The sequence below is a fragment of the Musca vetustissima genome, unplaced genomic scaffold (assembly GCF_032173495.1).
Source record: "Musca vetustissima isolate MV318-11 ecotype Yass unplaced genomic scaffold, APGP_CSIRO_Mvet_v1 utg2274, whole genome shotgun sequence".
Taxonomy (NCBI): Eukaryota; Metazoa; Arthropoda; class Insecta; order Diptera; family Muscidae; genus Musca; species Musca vetustissima.
This window is the reverse complement of record NW_026879689.1, coordinates 72,954-94,759: the sequence shown is the minus strand read 5'-3', so window position 1 is coordinate 94,759 and position 21,806 is coordinate 72,954. Positions and strand designations below refer to the sequence as shown.

Genomic DNA, 21,806 nt, shown 5'->3' with positions numbered 1-21,806 from the left:
TATTTTTTCAAGGACTTCCGTAGAGAGGATTTTTTGATGATTATTTTTTTAAGGACCTTTAAATACGTTGATATTTAAACCTTTATACGCGTTGATATTTAAAGAATATTTTTTTCAAGAAACAATGCAAAGCTTGAATTAAAAAAAAACATTTTTTAAGAAAGAAACTTCCACAGTCGTGGATTTTTAATGAATATTCTTTCAAGGCCAATACTAAGGATTTTTGAAGAACATTTTTTTAAGAACGAGAAAAGGAGTTACTTTTTTGTTGAATATTTTTTAAGTGCAATATAAGGAGTATATTTTAAAATATTATTTTTTCCAGGACCAATGCAAGACATGGATTTTTTAAAGAATGTTATTTTTGAGGACGAATGCAAGGTGTTGACATTTAAAGAATATTTTTTCAAGGAACAATGCTAGGTTGGATTAAAATAAAAACATTTTTTTAAAAAATGAAAACTATTGGTTTTTTAAGGAATATCTTCTTTGCAGGACCCACACAGTCGTGGATTTTTTAAATAATATCATTTATATGACCTCCACAGGCTTGGATTTTTAAAGAATATTCATTGAAGGACCAAAGCAAGTTGTAGATTTTTGAAGAACTCTTTTTTTAAGAAGGAAAAAAAGGTGTTTAGTTTTAAAGGTATATTTTTTAAGAGCAAATACAAATACTTGTAATTCATAAAATTTCAGTTGTAATTCATAACAATTCATTTCAAATTCATACAAATTCCTTTTGTGTTACCAATAATATTTTTCGAATTTAAAATTAAATGTTATGAAGAAATGTTATGTATTTCAAATCAAATGTTAAGAATTTCAAATGGAATTATTTAAATTTCAAATGGAATTTTATTAATTTCAAGTGAAATTTTATGAATTTCAAACGCAAATACTTGGAATTTCAGATGGAAGTTTATGAATTTCAAATGGAATTCTATGAATTTCAAAGGTATTCTAGGAATTACAAATGAAATTCTCGAATTACAGCTGATATGTTGTGAATTGCAAATTATATGTTGTGAATTAAAATGGAATTCTCGAATTACATTTGAATTGTTTTGAATAACATGTGAAAAAGGTGTAGTGAATTACCAATTACATTCTCGAATTACAAATGAAATGTTATGAATATTGAATTATCAATTCTTGGAATTTTTTAAAGAATATTCTTTAAATCGTGGATATTTTAAATAATACGTTTTAAATAACGTGGATTTTTTAAAGAATATTTTTCAAGAAAGTGTTTTTTTTTAATTTTTGTAAGCGTGGATTTTTCAAAGAATATTGAAAAAAGTATTTTTAAAGAATATTTTTAAAACAATATTTTTCAAGGACCTATGCAAGGTGGAGATTTTTTTTTTAAACAATATTTTTTCAAGAGTCAAAGGCAAGACGAAGATTTGTTACCATTTTGCAAATGTCAAATACTTTTTGAGGCCACTGTATGCCGGTCTAACATTAAAGTTGCATGTTGCCAAAACATGAAAATCTTACCACTGATTGATGAATAATTTTCTGTTTTTGCAAACTGTGATTTTTTGTTGTTGTTGCTGGTTTTCTTGTTTGCAGTTTTCTTTGTGAAACTAAACTAAAATTTGCACTGAAAATCGAAAGTGTAAACCTGTAACTAGTGATGGCGGTGCATTGATATGTCGGTATATTTTTGTTGTTGTTGTTGGTTGTCTATCTGCTGCAAATGTTTTAATTTAGTTTTTTTTCTTTTCACAAAATCAGCTGGTGTGTGTATGTGTGTGAGCGTGCTCTATCTTTACATAGTTTGTTTGGGAGCAATCACTGATTAAAGATTGTTATCAGCATCGCCTAAGACATAGTAAAGATAAGGAAAATGAATCACCCAGATAGATGTACATGCAAATTAAAATACTATTGAAAAAGATAAAAAAATGCGCTTGTACAATTGCCGACAAATATTGCCTTTTGTATCTATGTAAAAAGTTTTCAAATACAACCCTAAGCTAAAGTTATTTTCAGGGCATGCATTTGGTGGCTTCTTCCCACAAAATGCCGTTTTTTAATCTCTGACCTCTTCGTCATTTATTGTGTGGTCGCCATATTTATGACACATTCGATTTTGAACTGAAATTTCTCGAATCAATTGAATTATCACGAGATGAGTGAATTATTATTAGTTGCTGTCACACAATTCAGCCATAGCCGTCACATTCTTCTCTGGCATTCAAGTCCTAAATTATGTGTGTAATAACAATTACTACAATAGCTGTCGAAGTAGTAGCAAATGTAGCAACCACAACAACAATGACTTCTTTAATACGCTCGATTAACCGCAACCAGTCACAAAAACTACAAACAGACACACACTAACACACTTCAGTTCAACCGCAAATTGTTGCGTTTTAATTTAATAAAGAATTTGCAATAAGACGACTAAAACGATCAAGAAAAAGACAACAAAGAAGAACAAGATTATAGTTAAGAATGAGTCTTTATAAAGTCGAGCTGATGCAGATGCAGTCCATAAAACGTCGAATTGGAGAGAAAGAATTCTAATTATTTCAGGTGACCTAAAGATATCGAGGTTGTATATATAGCTGAAGCAAATTGTCTTAACATGTAACGGCCGAAGATAGGGAGTATTTGTATAGGCGAATTGAAAAGAAAGGTTATATTTATATGGACGTGCTGAAGGGGTCGTTTCTTTACATAGACAAGCTGAATAAAACGATTCCTTATAGACAAAGTGGGTGACGTAGGGGATAATAGATACCAAGCAACGGTTGTGATTGGCTTTAAAATGGCAAAGCCCAGGCTTTTCATGGTCCCTCTTTCATCTCAATTGTGGACCGCTGACTTCCCCGCGGTGTCACCTGGGGAAGAACCATAAAAAATGGGTCGAAGCGTCGAATTAGTTGACCACACTCGAAAAACCCCTCTTACTATGAAAAACCAACGAAAAAGAAAACCAAACCCCCTAATGTTGACCTCCGCAAACGTATAAAGGACCACGATCTGCGAATCTGCGCGTTGTACAGAACAGGGGCAGTTTTCGCTTTGGCAGATGTACTCAAGAAGTACAAAGCCAATATTATTGACTTACAGGAAATACGATGGAAAGGGACTGGCGTAAGTAAATCAGATTATATAGTAGCTGCCATGAAACGAGACATGAATTTGGCTACGGATTTATGGTTAACAGGAACATAAAAGAACTCCATATTCACTCCAGTAGTTGAGTGAATTGCTATAATCCGTATAAAACCGAAGTTTTTCTACATCAGCCTTATTTGCGCCCATAACGGAAGACAAAAATATTTTTAACGAACGTCTAGAAAATGCATATGTCCGACGCCCTGGCCATGACATTAAAATTCTGCTGGGAGAAATCGGAAGTAAACATAATTTTGGCCCCTTACTTCTTAGCTGGCTTGTGACAGAACTTTCGTTCCTTAAAAAGATTTCCAGTCGCGTCGGTCGCTGTTTTTCCAATTTGAAAGACCATGTTCGGCAATGTTTTCTTCCACTTTATCTTTCCATCTAATTTGTGGCCGTTACTTGGCTCACTATTCTTCTCCGAATTTCAAAACTGATGTCATTAGTATTATTAATGGCAATACAATGATATATAAAATCTTTGAAGCTGTAGTTTTCAAGTTTTATAGTTGGTCCGAGTTTACTGGACGTCTTGCGCGTTGATACCATCAGCTTGGTCTTCTCGCCATTTACTGCTCGACCCACTTTGGCAGACTCCTTCTCACATTGTTCAATTGTGGCTGTTACCGCTCGCAATGTTCGACCCATTATGTCGATGTCATCGGCGTAGGCGAGTAACATGTGCTGTTTGGTGTGCCGTTTCTGATCACATTTGCCTCTCTTATGGCCTTTTCCAGCAGGATGTTAAAATAATCATACGACAAACTGTCACCTTGTCTGAATCCTCGTTCGATATTCAAGGGTTTCGAGAGGTCCTTTCCGACTTTAACTGCTGACCTTGTGTCAGTTAAAGTTATCCTGCATAGCCGTATTAATTTTGCAATAATGCTGAACGCAGACATGACTTTAAACACCTCTGAACGGATAGGGTTGTCGAGTACGGCTTTATAGTCGACGAATAAGTGATATGTGTCGATGTGTTTTTGTGGGTCTTTTCCAAGATTTGGCGCAAAGTGAAAATCTGGTCAATGGTGGATTTGACAGCCCTAAAGCCACATTGGTATGTTCTATCATATATACTAACATAATTAGGAAAATGCATATGTGAATTTTATAACACCAATGCAGAGTTCGGTAGCAGTGAGTGAAATAAGGAAACAATGGAATACAAAACTAACCACAATCTATTGAATGGCGAGACGGTGGCAAGAGAAACAGTAGCCTAACAATCGGTTGCAAAACTAACAACCAGCAAGTGTGGTGAGGGGGGGAGGACAATACCAAAACAAAACACAGATGATCAATGAACGGGGTATGTGGTGCGGTTGGAGGAATACATTTGTTTTTGTCACAAAAAACAGAAAGAGAGAGGACAAATGACCGCAATAGTGGTAAAATAGCCCTGTTCAACCATGGAAACCAGGGATGGAAAATTCAGTACAATAGTACTTTTTTAGTTCCTTTTTACCGAAAAAAGTACCGTAGTACCCCCGTGACCATTTCAGTACCATTCCAATTCTTCATTAAACCATGATATATATATATATATATATATATATATATATATTATACCCTTCACCACACTGTGGTACAGGGTATTATGTCTTTGTGCATATGTTTGTAACAGACAAAAATAATTGAGATAGACCCATGGTTCCTTTTGAGAATATGCATAGAATCACTTTCTAAGTCGATTTATGCATGTCCGTCCGTCCGTCCGTCTGTCTGTCTGTCCATGTTAAATTGTAAAGTACAGGTCGCATTTATGATCCGAATTGGATGAAATTTGGCATAGGTCACTTATTCGGCCCAAGGACGAACCATATTGAAATTGGGAAAAATCGGTTCAGATTTAGATATAGCTCCCATATATATATTTAACCGATTTAATGTAAACGGTCCCTATATATCTTTCGATTTGCACGAAATTTGATACATGCTAATCATTTAGGCCTATAATGATGTCTGCCAATTTTCGTGAAAATCGGTCCAGATTTAGATATAGCTCCCATATATAGTTTCGTCCGATTTCATGTAAATGGTGCCCCAAAGTCCCTATATATCTTTTGATTTACACGAAATTTGGCATAACGTACTAAATTAAGCCTAGAGTGATGTCTGCCAAGTTTCGTGAAAATCGGTCCAGATTTAGATATAGCTCCCATATATAGTTTCGTCCGATTTCATATAAATGGTGCCCCAAAGTCCCTATATATCTTTTGATTTGCACGAAATTTGGCATAACGTACTGAATTAAGCCTAGAGTGATGTCTGCCAATTTTCGTGAAAATCGGTAGATATAGCTCCCATATATAGTTTCGTCCGATTTCATGTAAATGGTGCCCTAATGTTCTTATATATCTTTCGATTTGCACGAAATTTGGTATAACGTACTGAATTGAGCCAAGAATGATGTCTGCCAAGTTTCGAGAAAATCGGTCCAGATTTAGATATAGCTCCCATATATAGCTTCGTCCGATTACATGTAAATGGTGCACCAAAGCCCCTATATATCTTTCGATTTGCACCAAATTTGGTATAACATACTGAATTGAGCCTAGAATTATGTCTGCCAAGTTTCGTGAAAATCGGTCCGGATTAAGATATAGCTCCCATATATAGTTTCGTCCGATTTCATGTAAATGGTGCCCCAAAGTCCCCATATGTCTTTCGATTTGCACGAAATTTGACATATCGTACTGAAGTAAGCCTAGAATGATGTCTGCCAAGTTTCGAGAAAATAGGTCCAGATTTCTATATAGCTCCCATATATAGTTTCGTCCGATTTAATGTAAATGGTGCCCCAAAGTCCCCATATGTCTTTCGATTTGCACGAAATTTGACATATCGTACTGAATTAAGCCTAGAGTGATGTCTGCCAAGTTTCGAGAAAATCGGTCCAGATTTCTATATAGCTCCCATATATAGTTTCGTCCGATTTCATGTAAATGTTGCCCCAAAGTCCCTATATATCTTTCGATTTGCGCGAACGTACTGAATTGAGCCTAGAATGATGTCTGCCAAGTTTCGTGAAAATCGGTCCTGATTTAGATATAGCTCCCATATATAGTTTCGTCCGATTTCATATAAATAGTGCACCAAAGTCCCTATATATCCGTCGATTTGCACGAAATTTGGCATAACGTACTGAATTGAGCCTAGAGTGATATCTGCCTTGTTTCGTGAAAATGGGTTCAGATTTAGATATAGCTCCCTTTTAATTTAGATTGATTTTAAGTAATTGACGCACCAAGGAACCAATATGCTGGTAGGAACAAAACGTTCTGAAATTAGTATAACCTAACCTGTGACAAGTTTGTTTGAAATCGCTTAATATTTGGATAGACCTTCCATATATATTTTATTGCCCGATTTCAAGTAAATTGGGCATCAAACTCCTCATGTTAGTCAGATTGACATCAAATTTTGCACAACTTACAAAATTGAGCATAGAATTACGTAGTTGGGTTTTGTAGAAGTACAGACATAGCCCAACGGATGACCTATTTTTATTTGTTTGAAGTCGATTTACATACTTTATGGATAGATCTAGGTAGATTCACATGTAGATAAATATCACATATTTTATTTCATCCAATTTCATGTTAATAGTCCTGTTTAATATACCCATAGTGGTGAAGGGTATCATATAGTCGGCCCCGTCCGACTTTACAACTTTCCTTACTGGTTTTTTTTTTTTTGATTATAATTTGTTACGGATTTGACCCACAAAAGTATGCAGATTAAGATTGCAATACTTCTCTTGAAGTTTACGACTGATAACTGTTCACTTATGATTAAAATTACAAACATTAAATTAAGTTAAACCGGATATGTTTGTCAGATGGCATACTCTGTGCTATCTCCCGATGTAGGCAAATTGATGACATTCCTAGTCATCGTGATTACTTCAATAATTTTAAGAGCACTTTATTTGGGGTATATTGGCTTTCGAGAAAGAGAAATTAAAATTAGTCAATAGCATACAAATTCAAATGCAATCGAAAGAAGCAAGAATTCTCATATCATTAGAAAGATAGACTAAGTGATATCTTGAAATTGATCTTTATGAACTGAATAAAATGTTTTTTTTTTATTTTCTTGAAAAAGTACTCTTTTATTTAAAAAAATACTCTTTTGGTACCTTTTCACATTTTTCATCCCTGATGGAAACAGGTGCTTGTTTACATGTATAAAAAAGTTCGTTCTCTGCGTTCTCTTTTAGTAAGTCATTTCATATGGCGGTTTCTCATTTGTTCTCTGAGATTTTCTTTCGTTTCACACCCTATGTTAAAGTAGAGCGGAGTAGGAAAAATTGTGGCTTTCTCATGATTATAAGAATTTTTACTTGTATTCAAGGCAAGGTACATGTACAATATGGAAAAAATAAACTGTGAATGAAATTATGAAAATATTCATTGACCGATATTCCCCACATTTGAACCTGAAAAAATTAAGATTGGATGCGCGGCCGATCAGACGAACGAATATTTGTAAATTTGCGATGTTCATCAACAGTGTGAAGTTTGGTTTTCCTTTTCGTTGCCCTTCATAGAAACACGGAGTCTAAAACCAATATTTCGATGAGGCACATTTTTGCCGTATCGAAGAGTATATAATTGGCCATAAGGCTGAGGGAATAAAAAATATTTTTTAAGATATACCAAATTTTTAAGAAGAAATGGAGAAGATCGAATAATTCCCATTATTGAAATTGGCGCCCAACGTATTGACCAAATTGTATTTTGATTGAAGATAGATAAAAAAACTGCACTGGATCTATGAAAGTTTTTAGACCCAATCTAAGTCCAGAGACCATGCTGCCTTGGTATAAATGGGGGAAATGCAGACAACATCAACTAGGATATTGGGGATTATTTTATATGCACAACCAATTAATACATATCCAAATAAAATCGGATATGTTCGTCACAGCTTTAAGAATTAAATCAATTAACGAATGAATCGATACCGTACACAATAGTTCACAAAAAATATGATACATACAATAATCGGATCTTTAATCGGCAACTTTCAGTCCGACCGAATACCTGAAAGGAGTGTCTGCCAGATCATAAGACGATACTATCTATATGTAATCATTTCGTGAAAGAAATTGTTTATTCGCCAGGAGTATTATATGTCATATATAGCTATTTCGATGAGAGAAAAAACTTTATATAGAAAATTATCCGCAAACATATATAACCCTCCAATATCTTGAGGAAAAAACCACCTGAAGACGTCCAGCATATGCTAGATTAGTTGAGGAAAAACCCTCCTGAAGACGTCCTGCATATGCTCTAAAATAACTTAGATTCCATAGTACGCGTATGCTGACAAACTATAGATTAGGTTCTTTTTTTAAATTTACGAAATCAATGGCGTCTGCGTTTCATCTCTTTGCCATCTATCGCATTCTTTTAAAACACAAATTGATTGTCTGTTATCATTTTTTAATTGTTTTTCTATTTGTCGTGTTGAATGATAAGAATATCTAAACATTTCTCATCCGACATTTTTAATTAGATACAGATTGACTAGAAATATGGGACTCCATTTATTGATCCATACCATTGAACTGTACAACCATTTGAACTGTACAACCATTAAGACGTACCAACTAACAGACGTCTAGCTGTGAGTAGGGTTCCCAAAAACTAAACAATAACGTGGCAACAGATGTTTGGATTTATCACCGATATAAATTTATGGTTTAGAAACTTTTATAACTGGAATAAATCCAAATCCACAAAGTTTCTTTTCACTTGTCTCTTATTGAAGTGAACTCATATGTCAGATTAAAATGATTCACTTCTTCACATTAGCAAATGGAACTGTCAGAAATTTGAACATTGTATTGTTTATTTTGACGTTACTCGATTCGAAAAACCACTGAGTACCAGTACGTATATATCTATTTATTCAACGTTTCGATTAAATTGCAAAAAAAAAAAAAAAAAGAATTGATGCGAGTGAGAAAAAAATGAGAATATGTTTACAATTGCCCATAGCCCCATTCCATTCCACATTGGGTTTTGTGGTTTGATCTATAATCAAATATTTGGCATTCCAAACATTTTGTTGTTAGTCGATACCGACAATGATGTTTGGGTTGTGGAGGGTGTGAGTGTGTGTATATTGTGGTCGCCTCTTATTAACAACAACAAATATCATAACTTTGTTAATATAATTTTTTGTTTTTCATATCGTTATTAAATTTATTTTTGTTTTTGTGTTTATTTTACAACCATTTAAAGTAGCCACGAAAATTATTGATTTTGTTATTGTTTATAAAACGCAATTAATTTGTGTATTCAAAACACATTTATTTTTGTTTTAAAATAAAACAAAACAATCATCTAGCCATTTCTTCAATATCGTGTTTATTATTATAAATTAGAATTAAATTTATACATACATAATGAATTATATTCTGATATTAGAAATGTGTCGTTTAATCTATGTAAAGTGTCGTATCTTCATATAAAACCTAGAAAGAAACTTCTCGACATAAAAAACTTCATAGAGAACATAAGAAATAAAGAAAACTTTACAGACTGATATTTGTCTACTTTTTAGGGTAGCCCCAAAATAACGTCATCCCATATATATGTTTGACATACCTGTTTAAAGAAAATGATTCATATTTTGACATAGGATCCATATAAGGAAACCATTGTCAGTATATTTCAGGTATTTTCGCATTGCAATGCCTGCAATTTATCATACCGTGATATTGAAGGCTGAACACACATGTTTTCAGAAATTTTTTTCTGATATAGGACTTACATAAGGGTATGTTGTATTCGTGGTGAATAAAAAATTAATAGATCACCTAAGTTTTAAAATAGCCCGTTTTATTTTCGATATGTCGATGTTCTTTTCCCATTTTCAAACCTGAGTGTCTATACCTTTTTTGTAATTCGAGAATTCCATTTGTAATGCACTTCGATAATTCCATTTGCAATTCATAACATATCAATTGTAATTCGTGAAAACCTTTTGAAATTCATAGATTTTCATTTAGAATTCATATACTTCCATTCAAAGGATTGCATTTGAAATTCATAAAATTATATTTGAAATTAATAACATTTCATTTAGAATTCATAACATTTGATTTGAAAGGCATAGTTAAAATATTAGATTGTGCAAAGATTAGTTCAAATCGGATAGACCGTTTTGAACATTTAGTATGGGAGGTACAAGAACGTGTGGAACCGCAATCTGAATTAAGTTTGCGTATATTTGGCATTAAATCAGATATTCCACACCATTGTTATTGGATTAACAAATTTATTTTGACCCAATGCGTCCCATCATTGGACTTGATCTGGGCTTGGTAAAGATAATAGTAGTAGGCAGTTTGTTCGCACGGTATTAAGGAATTAATATTCATCACAAATTTGACCATTTTGTGGCGGAGGTACCAAAAGCAGTGGACCGATATTCATCGTAATTAGACTAAGTTTGGATGTGTAACGTTATCGTTCGCACGAGCCGGCCGAACAGACGCAAGGACGGGCATTTGTAAATAGACTCCATATTTTCTGAAGCGAATTTGGCCCAAAGAATCATGGGGTCCAAAAGCAATATTTCGATAAGGCACATTTTTGCCTTATTAAAATATGTACTCATTAGCCATAAGACTGAGGGTATAAAAATAAGAATGTCTTTTGTGCAGGCCGGACCTTTTACATGTAGAAGGTCCCCTGCCTATAACAGGCCTCGGTAGGTTTTTAAATTGCTTTCTCTAATTGCACGCCTATGTGCATTGGTCCAATATATGGGAGCTTCAGAATTAAAATATGTCACATGCAAACTCAACATCTATGCCAGAAATAGTATTATAGGTCCATGTTTTGACATAGTTCCCATATAAATATTTCCATCCAATGTGGTTGTAGTTTAGCATTTTGGGTTCTTGGTGGGTAAAATTTTTTTTGCCGAAAATTGCCAATAAAGTTCCTTTTTTGACATAGCCCCAATATGAAAGTCCCGCAAATTAAATATTATGATAGTCCTAGCCGAATTTCCAACCGAAGTGACTTCAATTTGACATTTTGGTTTGATAGTGGAAAATCATTTTTCGCTGAAATATAAGGAGAGGACTTTGAACTTGGCCTACCTACAGACAAAAACAACCCTATGTAAAATTTCAGAATCCTGTCTCAATTCCTTCAGAAGATAGCGTGATTACAACAGACGGACGGACGGACATGGCTAGATCGTCATAGAATTTTACCCTGATCAAGAAAATATATACTTTATTTTTTACGAAAATTTTAATCCCAAAATAATTTTTAGTGGAAACATTTGGTATCCAATAAGAACCCAATGTGGCAAATTTCAGCAAATTCGGTTGAAAAACGCTATCTAGAACCCCAAAATAACCTTATATGGGGGCTATGCCTAAACGTGGACCGATATCATCTTATATGCAAATTTCAGCACCTTCAGAAAATAGCGTGATTACAACAGACAGACGGATGGACATGACTAGAGCGTCTTAGAATTTTACCATGATCAGGAATATACAGATATACTTTATAGGGTCGGAAATAAATATTTCGGAATGATAAAATTAATATACCCTCCATACTATGGTGCAGGGTATAAAAATGGACTTAATTCACTTTCCAACTAAACGACTCATATAATACCATCGATTTATGCCCTTTGTTATTTATGTATGAGCCATATTATTAGTTAACATATGTTGCTCTTCTTCAATTTCAGATAAAACGGATACCGATCCAGCAATGGCCAACTTCAAAGTGCTGTATGTTTTAACACAACTATGCGGCCTGACAATGATCGTCTTGATGGGTAGTTGGGTCGGTGTGCACATGGGCGGTGTAGGTGGCACCGATAATCCCGCATTGGAGTTCAATTGGCACCCACTGCTAATGACAATCGGTTTGATCTTCTTGTACGGTAATGGTAAGTATTAAAGAAAAAAGAACAAATGAAATTCATAAAATTAAAATTTCTGTGCAACATCGCAAATAGTATGTAGTTGAATATATGATTGTGTGTGCGTGTGTAGATTAGTTAGGGATGTTGATGGTGATTGCACTTGTCATCTTATATTAATTTTATTTTTCGTCTTTCGTAATGAACGTGCTTCGCCTCATAAGATATCCTACACATAACGCAGTTTTGTTGCCGTTCTCTGTGTGGAATAGTGATGCTACGATTTTGTTGGCTCAATATTCGAACGAAAAGGTGTGCAAGGTCTATACGTTTTTTTTTCTATGACTGGAGTGTTGTTTCATGGATGACGTTAGGGTGCAGCCGCCATCTAAATATTGTGCAAGTTTATTTTTTTGTTTGTTTATTAAATGGCATAGATATTTTTTGCGCATTGCTTTGTCGTTGAGTGGCTGGCTGATTGACTGACTGGCTGCCTAATGTGATTAGTATGCGGCCGGTGTGTCATTTGAGTTTGACACAACTGCTACTCCAACAACATTCGTGCATATACCTTCCTACAGTCATACATATTTTGTTTTTACTTTGTTAAATTCTTATTTATGGTTGTTATTGATTTTGATGGGATTCGGTTGGATGATTTCGATTTCGGTTTTGTTGTTGCTGTGTTTGTTTTCAATGTGTTGCATTTGCAAATATTAGAATTGATATAGTCAAATTAAAAAAAAAGAAAAACTCTCTTACACATATTTGGTCATATGCCTTTATTTTGGTAAGCAAGAATAAAATTAAATATTTAAGATGTTCAACTATGGCTTATAAGTTTCGATTATTTTGAAAATAAATAAGTCCATATTAAATAGTATGTTGCGGAAGGGAAATACTGTGCATACATGTGAAGTGTGCGCCATCTCGCATTCCTGCACTGCTTCTTCGTTGACTGAATACAAAAATGTCTTCCGCAATCCTAACGATAGTGAGGTGAGTAAATACCTCACTCAAAGTTTCATTAATGTTCTACAGTGATCGGCATATTTGCTAACAAAAAATGTTGAATATTTGTTCTAATGTTTAATTCCGAATAAGAACGGAATCCAAGGAATCATATATTTTGAGGTAATTTTAATTATTGATAACGCTGGAGTGCCCACTTTATAAGGCTATCCCTAAAGAGGGACAGCTATGCATTTTTCCAGAGAAGGGTCTGTTATTACTTCAACAATAAATATTCACACAGAAAATAATCAATATTGGTCCACTTTTTAGAGAAGCCTTGATCACGTGTTTCAACCTATTTAATATTTTGAATTCTCATTGGGTAGGAAATGCCCCACCTGAAATTATCATTTTTTGGCAATGTTTCCGGGTAGCCCCCCCTTATTCGATATTTCATTATTTATTTTTTATAAACTTTATACATTTTCATAATTGTGAGTAGCCGACAGTTGCACTCAATCTTTATTTAGTATAAATATTTAGGTCTTTCAAGTAAATACCACACAGTTTTATATTTAATATTCCCCACAACAACTACCCACAGAGTTCCCCGTAGGCGAGATCCGACGGGTCGCATCTTCGTTCTTTGATTGGATGCAATTGGATTTTCCGTTTGCTTCAAATGAGGTTTACAAGTTTTTTTAATATTTATTCTTTGTGTGCTAGGTTCTAGAAGTAGTGAACCGATGGGTGCTATCTTCCAAAATTATACATTCTTCGTTAAATATAAGGTTGTGTAAAGTTTGTTTCAAATATTAAATACTACTTCGTATGCGGAAAGGGAATACAAAAAATATTTCATATGGAATCGTGAATACTGTAAATTTAGTATTCTTCATACACATAAGCACTATTTTCCGAAATTTCTCTTACTTCCATTATACTGATCAAAAATAGATCAGAATTCCAATTATATATTTTAGCAAATACTATACAGGTTCCAGATTTACTTCCATTTTGCACTTTTCGAACACATAATTACACATTTTCAAGACTACCTCCATACCACCACCACTATATTTAGTACCAGTTAGTAAAAAAAAACCCTTTGGTACTTCTTTCTATCTCTCCGTCAGTGACCCACATTATAAACTTTAGGTTTCCAGCTCCCTCTGTTACCCAAACCCAAATTTAGTGTATTTGCTATTCTATTTACTATTCGTACACATCAATTCGAGTTTTCAAAGTTATCTCCATAGCTCAATACTACACTTTAACAGTAATCTAAATTCCAAATCGCAGGATCCAACCAAGTCCAAATTGTTCCAAAGTTAGTACCATCATACTAATAAGTAAGAATTTCTAAAACTACGTCAATCTTACCCTCTAACAGTAATTTTAATTCCACCAGAGTCCAAATTGTACCAAATTTAGTACTTTTCGTACTCGTAAGTACGAATTTCCAAATGTACCTCAATCCTGATTTCAAATAGTAATCGTAAGTCAACATTTAAGAATTTCAGCTCCGTCTGTTCACCAAATTGTGCCAGTTTTGGTACCATTCTGTACTTTTCGTACCCATATTCTAAACTATATCAAATCTACACTCCCACAGTAACCTAAGTTGCAACTTTCGGGATTCGAATTTTACGCGTTCACCAAAGTCCAAATTGTACCGAATTTTGTGCTCTTCGTACGCATAAGTACGAATTTCCAAAACCACCTCAGTCATGCAATCCAATAATAACCTTTAGTCCACATTTAAGGATTCCAGCTCTAAGCGTTCACCAACAACGACATTGTACCAAATTTAGTACCATTTATTACTTTTCGTAGACGTAAGTATGAGTTTATAAAACTTCCTAAATTCCACATTCCAACAGTAATTTTAATCATAAATTTCAGGATCACAGCCCTATCCATTCACATAAATCCAAATTGTAGCATATTTAGTACCATTTAGTACTTTCGTACTTTAAGTTTGAATTTTCAACCCTGTCTCAATCCTGTACTCTAACAGTAATTTCATTTTCAAACATACGTTTTCTATCTTTATCCTTTCAATTAAATCTAAATTGTACTAGACTTAGTTCCATTTAATACACATAATCACGCATTTTCAAAACTACCTCCATGTCTCAATCCTACACTCCACCCTTAATTTTAATTCCGAATTTTGGGATTCCCGCTCACACAAGACGAATTGTACCCTATTTACGAAATTCCAATACTATCTTAATCCTGTAATTTTCATTCTAAATTTAAGTTTTCAATCTCTATCCGTTCACTCTGATCTAAACTGTACCCAATTTAGTACACGTAATGACAAATTTTCAAAACTACCGACATATCTCAATCCTGCACTCCAACAGTAATATTAATTCAAAATTTCAGGATCTCCGTTCACACAAAAACAATTTCTTAACTATTTGGTACCGTTTAGTACTTTTTGTTTTTATAATTAAGAATTTCCTAAACTAAGTCGAAACTACATTCCAAAATTCTGCAGTCCAACTTTATCCAAACACCATTTAGTACACATAAGTAATATGGTTCCACATCTTAATTTTATATTCCAAAAGCAACCATTATTCAAAATTTTAGATTTCCAGCTCTCTCCGTTCACCCAAATCCAAATTGTACCAAATCTAGTGCCGTTTAGTACTTTTTGTAAATACGAATTTCCAAAGATGTCTCTATTGCTCAATCTTCAACAGTAGTCTGAATTCCAAATTTCTGGTTTTCAGCTCATCCGTTCAAGCAAAACCCAAATTGCACTAAAGTTAGTACTATTTAGTATTTTTGTACCAATAAGTACGAATTTTCAAAGCTACATCAATTCTACAATGTCATTTTAATTCCAAATTTCAAGACTCCAACTCTATCTTTGAACCGAAATCCAACATGCACCAAATTTAGTACTATTAAGTTTTTCATACACATAAGTACGATTTTTTAAAGCTACCCCAATCCTGTTCTACAACAGTAGTCCAATAAATGCAAATAGTACCAAATTTAGTACAATTTTGTTCTTTTTATAAAGATAAGTACGAAATTCTTAAACCATTTCCATATATCAACACCACTTCGCAACCTGTACTCCATATAAAATTTCAAGATTTTAGCTATATGTGTTCAACATATATATACAGTTAGAACTAAATTTAGTACTTTTAGTACACATAAAAGACGAATTTCCAAAACACTTTTGCACAGCTTTCTAACTTTCCAGCAGTGACCCACATTCCAAATTTCAGAATTCTAGCTCATCCCGTTCGCCTAATACAAAGGGTACCATATTTGGTACATTTCGTACCTTTCTAGATGAAATGTCCAAAAACCCAGCCTTATCTCACGCCTACACACCAACAACCACCCACACTCAACATTTCAAGCTTCTAGCTTTAGCCTTTTCGTCTGTGAGATGATCTGACGGGGTACTTAGATCCAATAGAGCGGTATACGCCATTATTCCATATTTGGGAGACCTGAGGCACGATTTTCAATCGAATCGGCTCTAATTTTATTTATATCTACCTACCAAAAATGTTGACCCAAATTTTGAGAGTTCCCATAGAGAGGTAACCTCCCAATATTTCGTATTTTGCTGACTTTATGCTACTTTGGATTTTCATTCGGTAAAAAATCTCCTAAAATAAAAAATGTTGACCTATATTTCGGTGTATCCCCCCATAGAGTGGTGCCAGCAATTTTGGTGACTTTAGACACCTTTTACAACCGAAATGGCTTTAGAATTCTGGCTTTGGTATTTTGAATGTTCATTATAAATATTGGCCCATGTTTCGGGGTAGCCGCCATAGAGCTGTAGCCGCCATTATACCATAATTTGGTGACTTTAGGCACCAACATGTTGACCATTTTATGGGTAAGGTTCCAAAAGGGCTGGACCAATACAGTCGCCTCCGCTTTACTGAAACGGAAAAAAGTCTGGATGTTTGATTCAGTTATCCGATGTTTTCACTTAAGCGGAATTCGGTTAACTGAAAATAATTTCAGTTATCCGAACTTCTCATAAGCAAACAATTTTTCAGTTTAACGAATTTCAATAATTCATATTTTATATCGAATACGTAGGTTTCGAATTTTATGAAAATAGACGATCGAAATTGAAACTGGTTGACATGTTCACAGCTAAAGGTATTTTAGTAACTTGTAACGAATTTTACATATTATGTGGTCTATAACATAATATTTATGATAGATTGATTGGTTTTGAAAACGGAAAATATCGGTCCATGTCTCTGAAAAGGTTTCATATTGGCCGTTTTAAGTCTTTTTAATAGCTGACTTGCCTGTAATACGGTAGATTGTAGATGCACATTTTTACACTGTTGCTATTTCAAATTTGAGTATCATCTTGAAGGCATTAAATAATAACTGAGAGTAGTAAAAAGTGGACGACCTCCTCAAAATTTTGTTAATTATATGGCACTTCGTTTTAACATTTCTCCTATGAATGGTACATTTTGTAACATATCTTGGTACATCTTTCTTACTTGTATATAAGATATAGAAATTCGGAACAGATTTTTTGCGATACATTGGGTTCGTATTGGGTACCAAATCCTTCCACCAAAAATTATAAATATATGTACCCCAAATTTTCAACCGAATTCGCTATAATTTGGTATTTTGTAGTCGAATTTGGTAACAAATCTCCCTCTCAAAAATTGTTTATATTCGTTCCCTTTTTGGGGTAGTCCCCATACACCCTTTTTATCTATACTAATAAAAGAGTAAAGTGATTGACTGACTGATTTAACGATTCATCAACGCCCAGACAAAACGGCTGAAGCTAGAATCTTGGGTGAGGGTCACTCTTGGCCCAAATGTGACAGATAAGGCTGGGTTTTTGGAAATTCGTACTAGAACGGTACGAAAAGTACTAAAAAGTACTAATCTATACTAATAAACGAGTAACGATTACTGATTTAACGATTCATCAACGCCCAGACGAAACGGCTGAAGCTAGAATCTTGAAATTTTGGGTGAGGGTCACTCTTGGTCCAAATGGGACAGACAAGGCTGGGTTTTTGGAAATACGTACTAGAACGGTACGAAAAGTACTAAAAAATACTAAATGTGATACGATTTGTATTTGGCGAACCGGAGGAGCTAGAACTCTGAAATTTGGGTTGGTGGTCGTTGATTGAGTGTAGGATAGATGTACTAAAGGGTTTTTGGAAATTCGAACTATAACTATCCGAAAAGTATGAAAATGTACTAAATTTGGTACAATTTCGTAATGTAATGTTTGGCATGTAAATTAGCGTTGAGAAGTAGGGTCGATATGAGGAGGGTTTGGAAAGCGTGTACTTATGTGTACGAAAAGTACAATATGGTACTATATTTGGTACAAATTTGATTTGGAGGTACAAATCGAGCTGGAATCCTGAAAATTAAAATTAACATTACCGTCGGAGTGTAGGATTGGGATATGTACGTAGTTTTGGAAATTTTTTTACTTATGTGTACAAAAAGTACTAAATCGTACTATAATTGGTACAATTTGGATTTGGGTGAACCGATAGAGCTGGAACAGTGAAGTTTGGAGATAGGATCATTGTAGGGATGTAGGATTAGTGTAAGGATTCAGTTTAAGAAAATAATACTTATGGGTACTAAATGGTACAAAATTTGATACAATTAGAGTTTTAGGTAAACTAATAGAGCTAGAATCATGAAATTTGGAGTGAGGATCACTCTTGAGGTGTAAGATTGAAATATGTATGTATGTGTGTGTAGTTTTAGAAATTTGTACTAATGTGTACTAAATTTGGTACAATTTAAATTGTGGGTGAACCGATAAAGTTGAAATCATGAAATTTTGATTTACGATCACTGTGGGGGTGTAGGGTTGGGGTATGTAGGAAGATTTAGAAATTTGTACTAAGTGTACCAAATTCCGTACAATTTAAATTGTGGGTGAAGCGATAAAGTTTGAATCCTTAAATTTTGATTCAGGATCACTGTGGAGGTGTAGGATTGGAGTATGTAGGAAGATTTGGAAATTGGTACCAATGTGTACAAAATTTGGTACAATTTGAATTGTGGGTGAACTGATAGAGTTGGAATCCTGAAATTTTGATTAAGGAACACTGTGGTGGTGTAGGATTGGGATATGTAGGATGTTTTGGAAATTGGTACTACTGTGTACAAAATTTGGTACAATTTGAATTGTTGGTGAACCGATAGAGTTGGAATCCTGAAATTTTGATTTAGGATTACCGTGGAGGTCTAGAATTAGGGTATGTAGGAAGTTTTGGAAAATTATACTAATATGTACTAAATATAGTACAATTTGAATTGTGGGTGAAACGATAGAAGTGGAATCCTGAAATTTTGATTTTGGAACACTGTGGAGGTGTAGAATTAGGGTATGTTGAAAATTTTGGAAATTGGTACAACTATGTACTAAATTTAGTACAATTTTAATTGTGGGTGAACCGATAGAGGTGGAATCCTGAAACTTGGTTTTAGAATCAGTGTGGGGGGAGGGGGGGTTATGATTGGGGTGTGTAGAATGTTTTAGAAATTCGTACTACTGTGTACTAAATTTGGTACAATTTAAATTGTGGGTGAACCGAATCCTGAAACTTGGATTTAGTATTACTATGGGGGTGAAGGTTTGAGTTAAGTAGGAAGTTTTGGAAATTCGTAAAACAATAGAAACAATAGAGTTGGAACCCTGAAACTTGGATTTAGGATCACTGTGGGAGTGTATGTTTGGGTTAAGTAGGAAGTTTTGGAAATTCGTACTACTGTGTACTAAATTTGATACTATTTGGATTATAATTAAGATTTTATCTAATTCATGATTTCAATTGCATTGCATGATGTAGGTACTAATGAAAATTTTTACTTATGTGTTCTAAGTGGTACTAAATGTGATACAAATTGGATTTAGGTGAACCGATAGAACCCTGAAATTTGGAATTAAGATTGGGGTATGTGGGAAGTGTTGGAAATTCGTACTTATGATTGTTAAAGTAGGTAGTTATGGAAATTTATATTAATGTGCACTAACTGATACTCAATTTGGATTTGGGTGAAGCTATATTAGATGTTTTTCAAAATAAGTATTACAAGAGTACAAATGGTAAAAAATTACACCAAATTTAGTATAGAGGTAGATTTCTGTTGCGGTCGGAATGGGTATGTAGGGTTGAGATAAAGAGGTAGATTTGAGAACATACTATAGCAGAACATACGTACTAAATGGTTCTTAAATTTTAATAATGGTCGATATAGGGTTTAAATACATTCCCACATTCGCTAACGAAGTAGCGGGTATATGCTAGTATAAAAATATTTAACTGACTTATTCCGCGTTTTGGGGTTGTCTCCGTATAGCGGCATTCCACCATACTATGGGGAATATTCTATACTCGTAATTGTCTGTTTATGCCCTACAAATTATGAAATTCGAAGATTTAGCTATCTGTTGTAATCATTCTACCATCGGCAGATATCGACATAAAAAACTATAACGTTAGGTTTGAGAATGAACTACATCGGCCGCTTTTAGTCTTAGCCCCTATATAAAGCCACCTACCGATTTAATATTTAGCGTGAATGGATGTTCCCAAAATTGTTGGTGAATAACAACAAAAACAATAGTTTATGGCAAACTAAAAAGCAGATAAATTATAACTCCTATAAGCCTAAAAGTATGCTTTGTAAAAATGCATTTTAAGGTGGCATACGTTTTTCATATAGAATTTTTTAAAATATTTTATTGTATTAATTTCATTTTTTAAATTATATTCATTTTTGTTTTTCTTCTTTGCTTTCAGCTATTTTGGTTTATCGTGGCTTCCGTACACTGCGCAAAAAGACATTGAAAGTAACCCATGCTGCGCTGCATATGGGCGCCTTTATACTAACTGTGATCGCTTTAAAAACTGTTTTCGATTCGCATAATTTGGCTAAGACACCAATACCAAATATGTATTCGTTGCACTCGTGGCTGGGGCTATCGGCTGTATTGATTTTCTCATTGCAATATGTGATTGGTTTTACGGCCTATTTGGCACCCGGTGCCAAGGAATCATTGCGTGCTGCATTGATGCCATTGCATGTTTATTTTGGTCTGTTTGGTTTTGTACTTTCAATTGCATCGGCCTGTATGGGTATTACGGAAAAGGCCATATTTTCATTGTAAGTCCACTATTTTGATGGTGTTTAATTGAATTAATGTAAACAATGACATATTTATTCTTACAGAGGCAACAGTTATGCCCAGTTACCAAGCTCAGCTGTTATGGTCAATCTTTGTGGTGTCCTGTTTGTGGTCTTCGGTGGCTTGGTGATATATCTGGCAACTAATCCAGCGTATAAGCGAAAACCCATACCTGAGGATACTGTAATCTTGACTGGTTCTGCTGAATAGAGCATAGGTGCTTTAAAGGTTTTTGCAAGCGTCTCTAACATCTGTATTTCGATTTACGTAAAGAAATGGTGTCACAAAATTATAAAGCTCAATTGTTTTTATTATTGTTTCTTTATTTTTTTAATATAATGTTGTAAAGTTCTAAAATTGTATTTGTATTATTTTATTGTAAAAAAACATTTAAAGTTCTGTTACAAAAAGAAAGCTCAAAATGTTGGTGCAAAATGAATTGTGGTGCTACACAATGGGAAATAAAAACACCCCTTTTGTTTAATTTTTTAAAGCGATTTAGAAATAACTGTATAGATTATTCCAAAAGTAAAGAAATTCTGAAATATAATTGAAATTGTTATTATTCCCTGCAAAACTGAAAATTCGATAC

At 34.1% G+C, this 21,806-nt stretch overlaps 1 protein-coding gene across 1 annotated transcript in view; it reads left to right on the top strand.

The window, feature by feature from the left end:
- LOC133324750 (plasma membrane ascorbate-dependent reductase CYBRD1-like) overlaps nucleotides 1-21,424 on the top strand; it is a 28,622-nt gene extending 7,198 nt beyond the window's left edge. The window contains exons 2-4 of the mRNA XM_061533590.1: nucleotides 11,881-12,084; nucleotides 20,829-21,192; nucleotides 21,259-21,424. Coding sequence (XP_061389574.1) covers nucleotides 11,881-12,084; nucleotides 20,829-21,192; nucleotides 21,259-21,424 — 734 coding nt within the window. The remainder of the gene's footprint in view (nucleotides 1-11,880; nucleotides 12,085-20,828; nucleotides 21,193-21,258) is intronic.
- The last annotated feature ends 382 nt before the right edge of the window (nucleotides 21,425-21,806 follow it).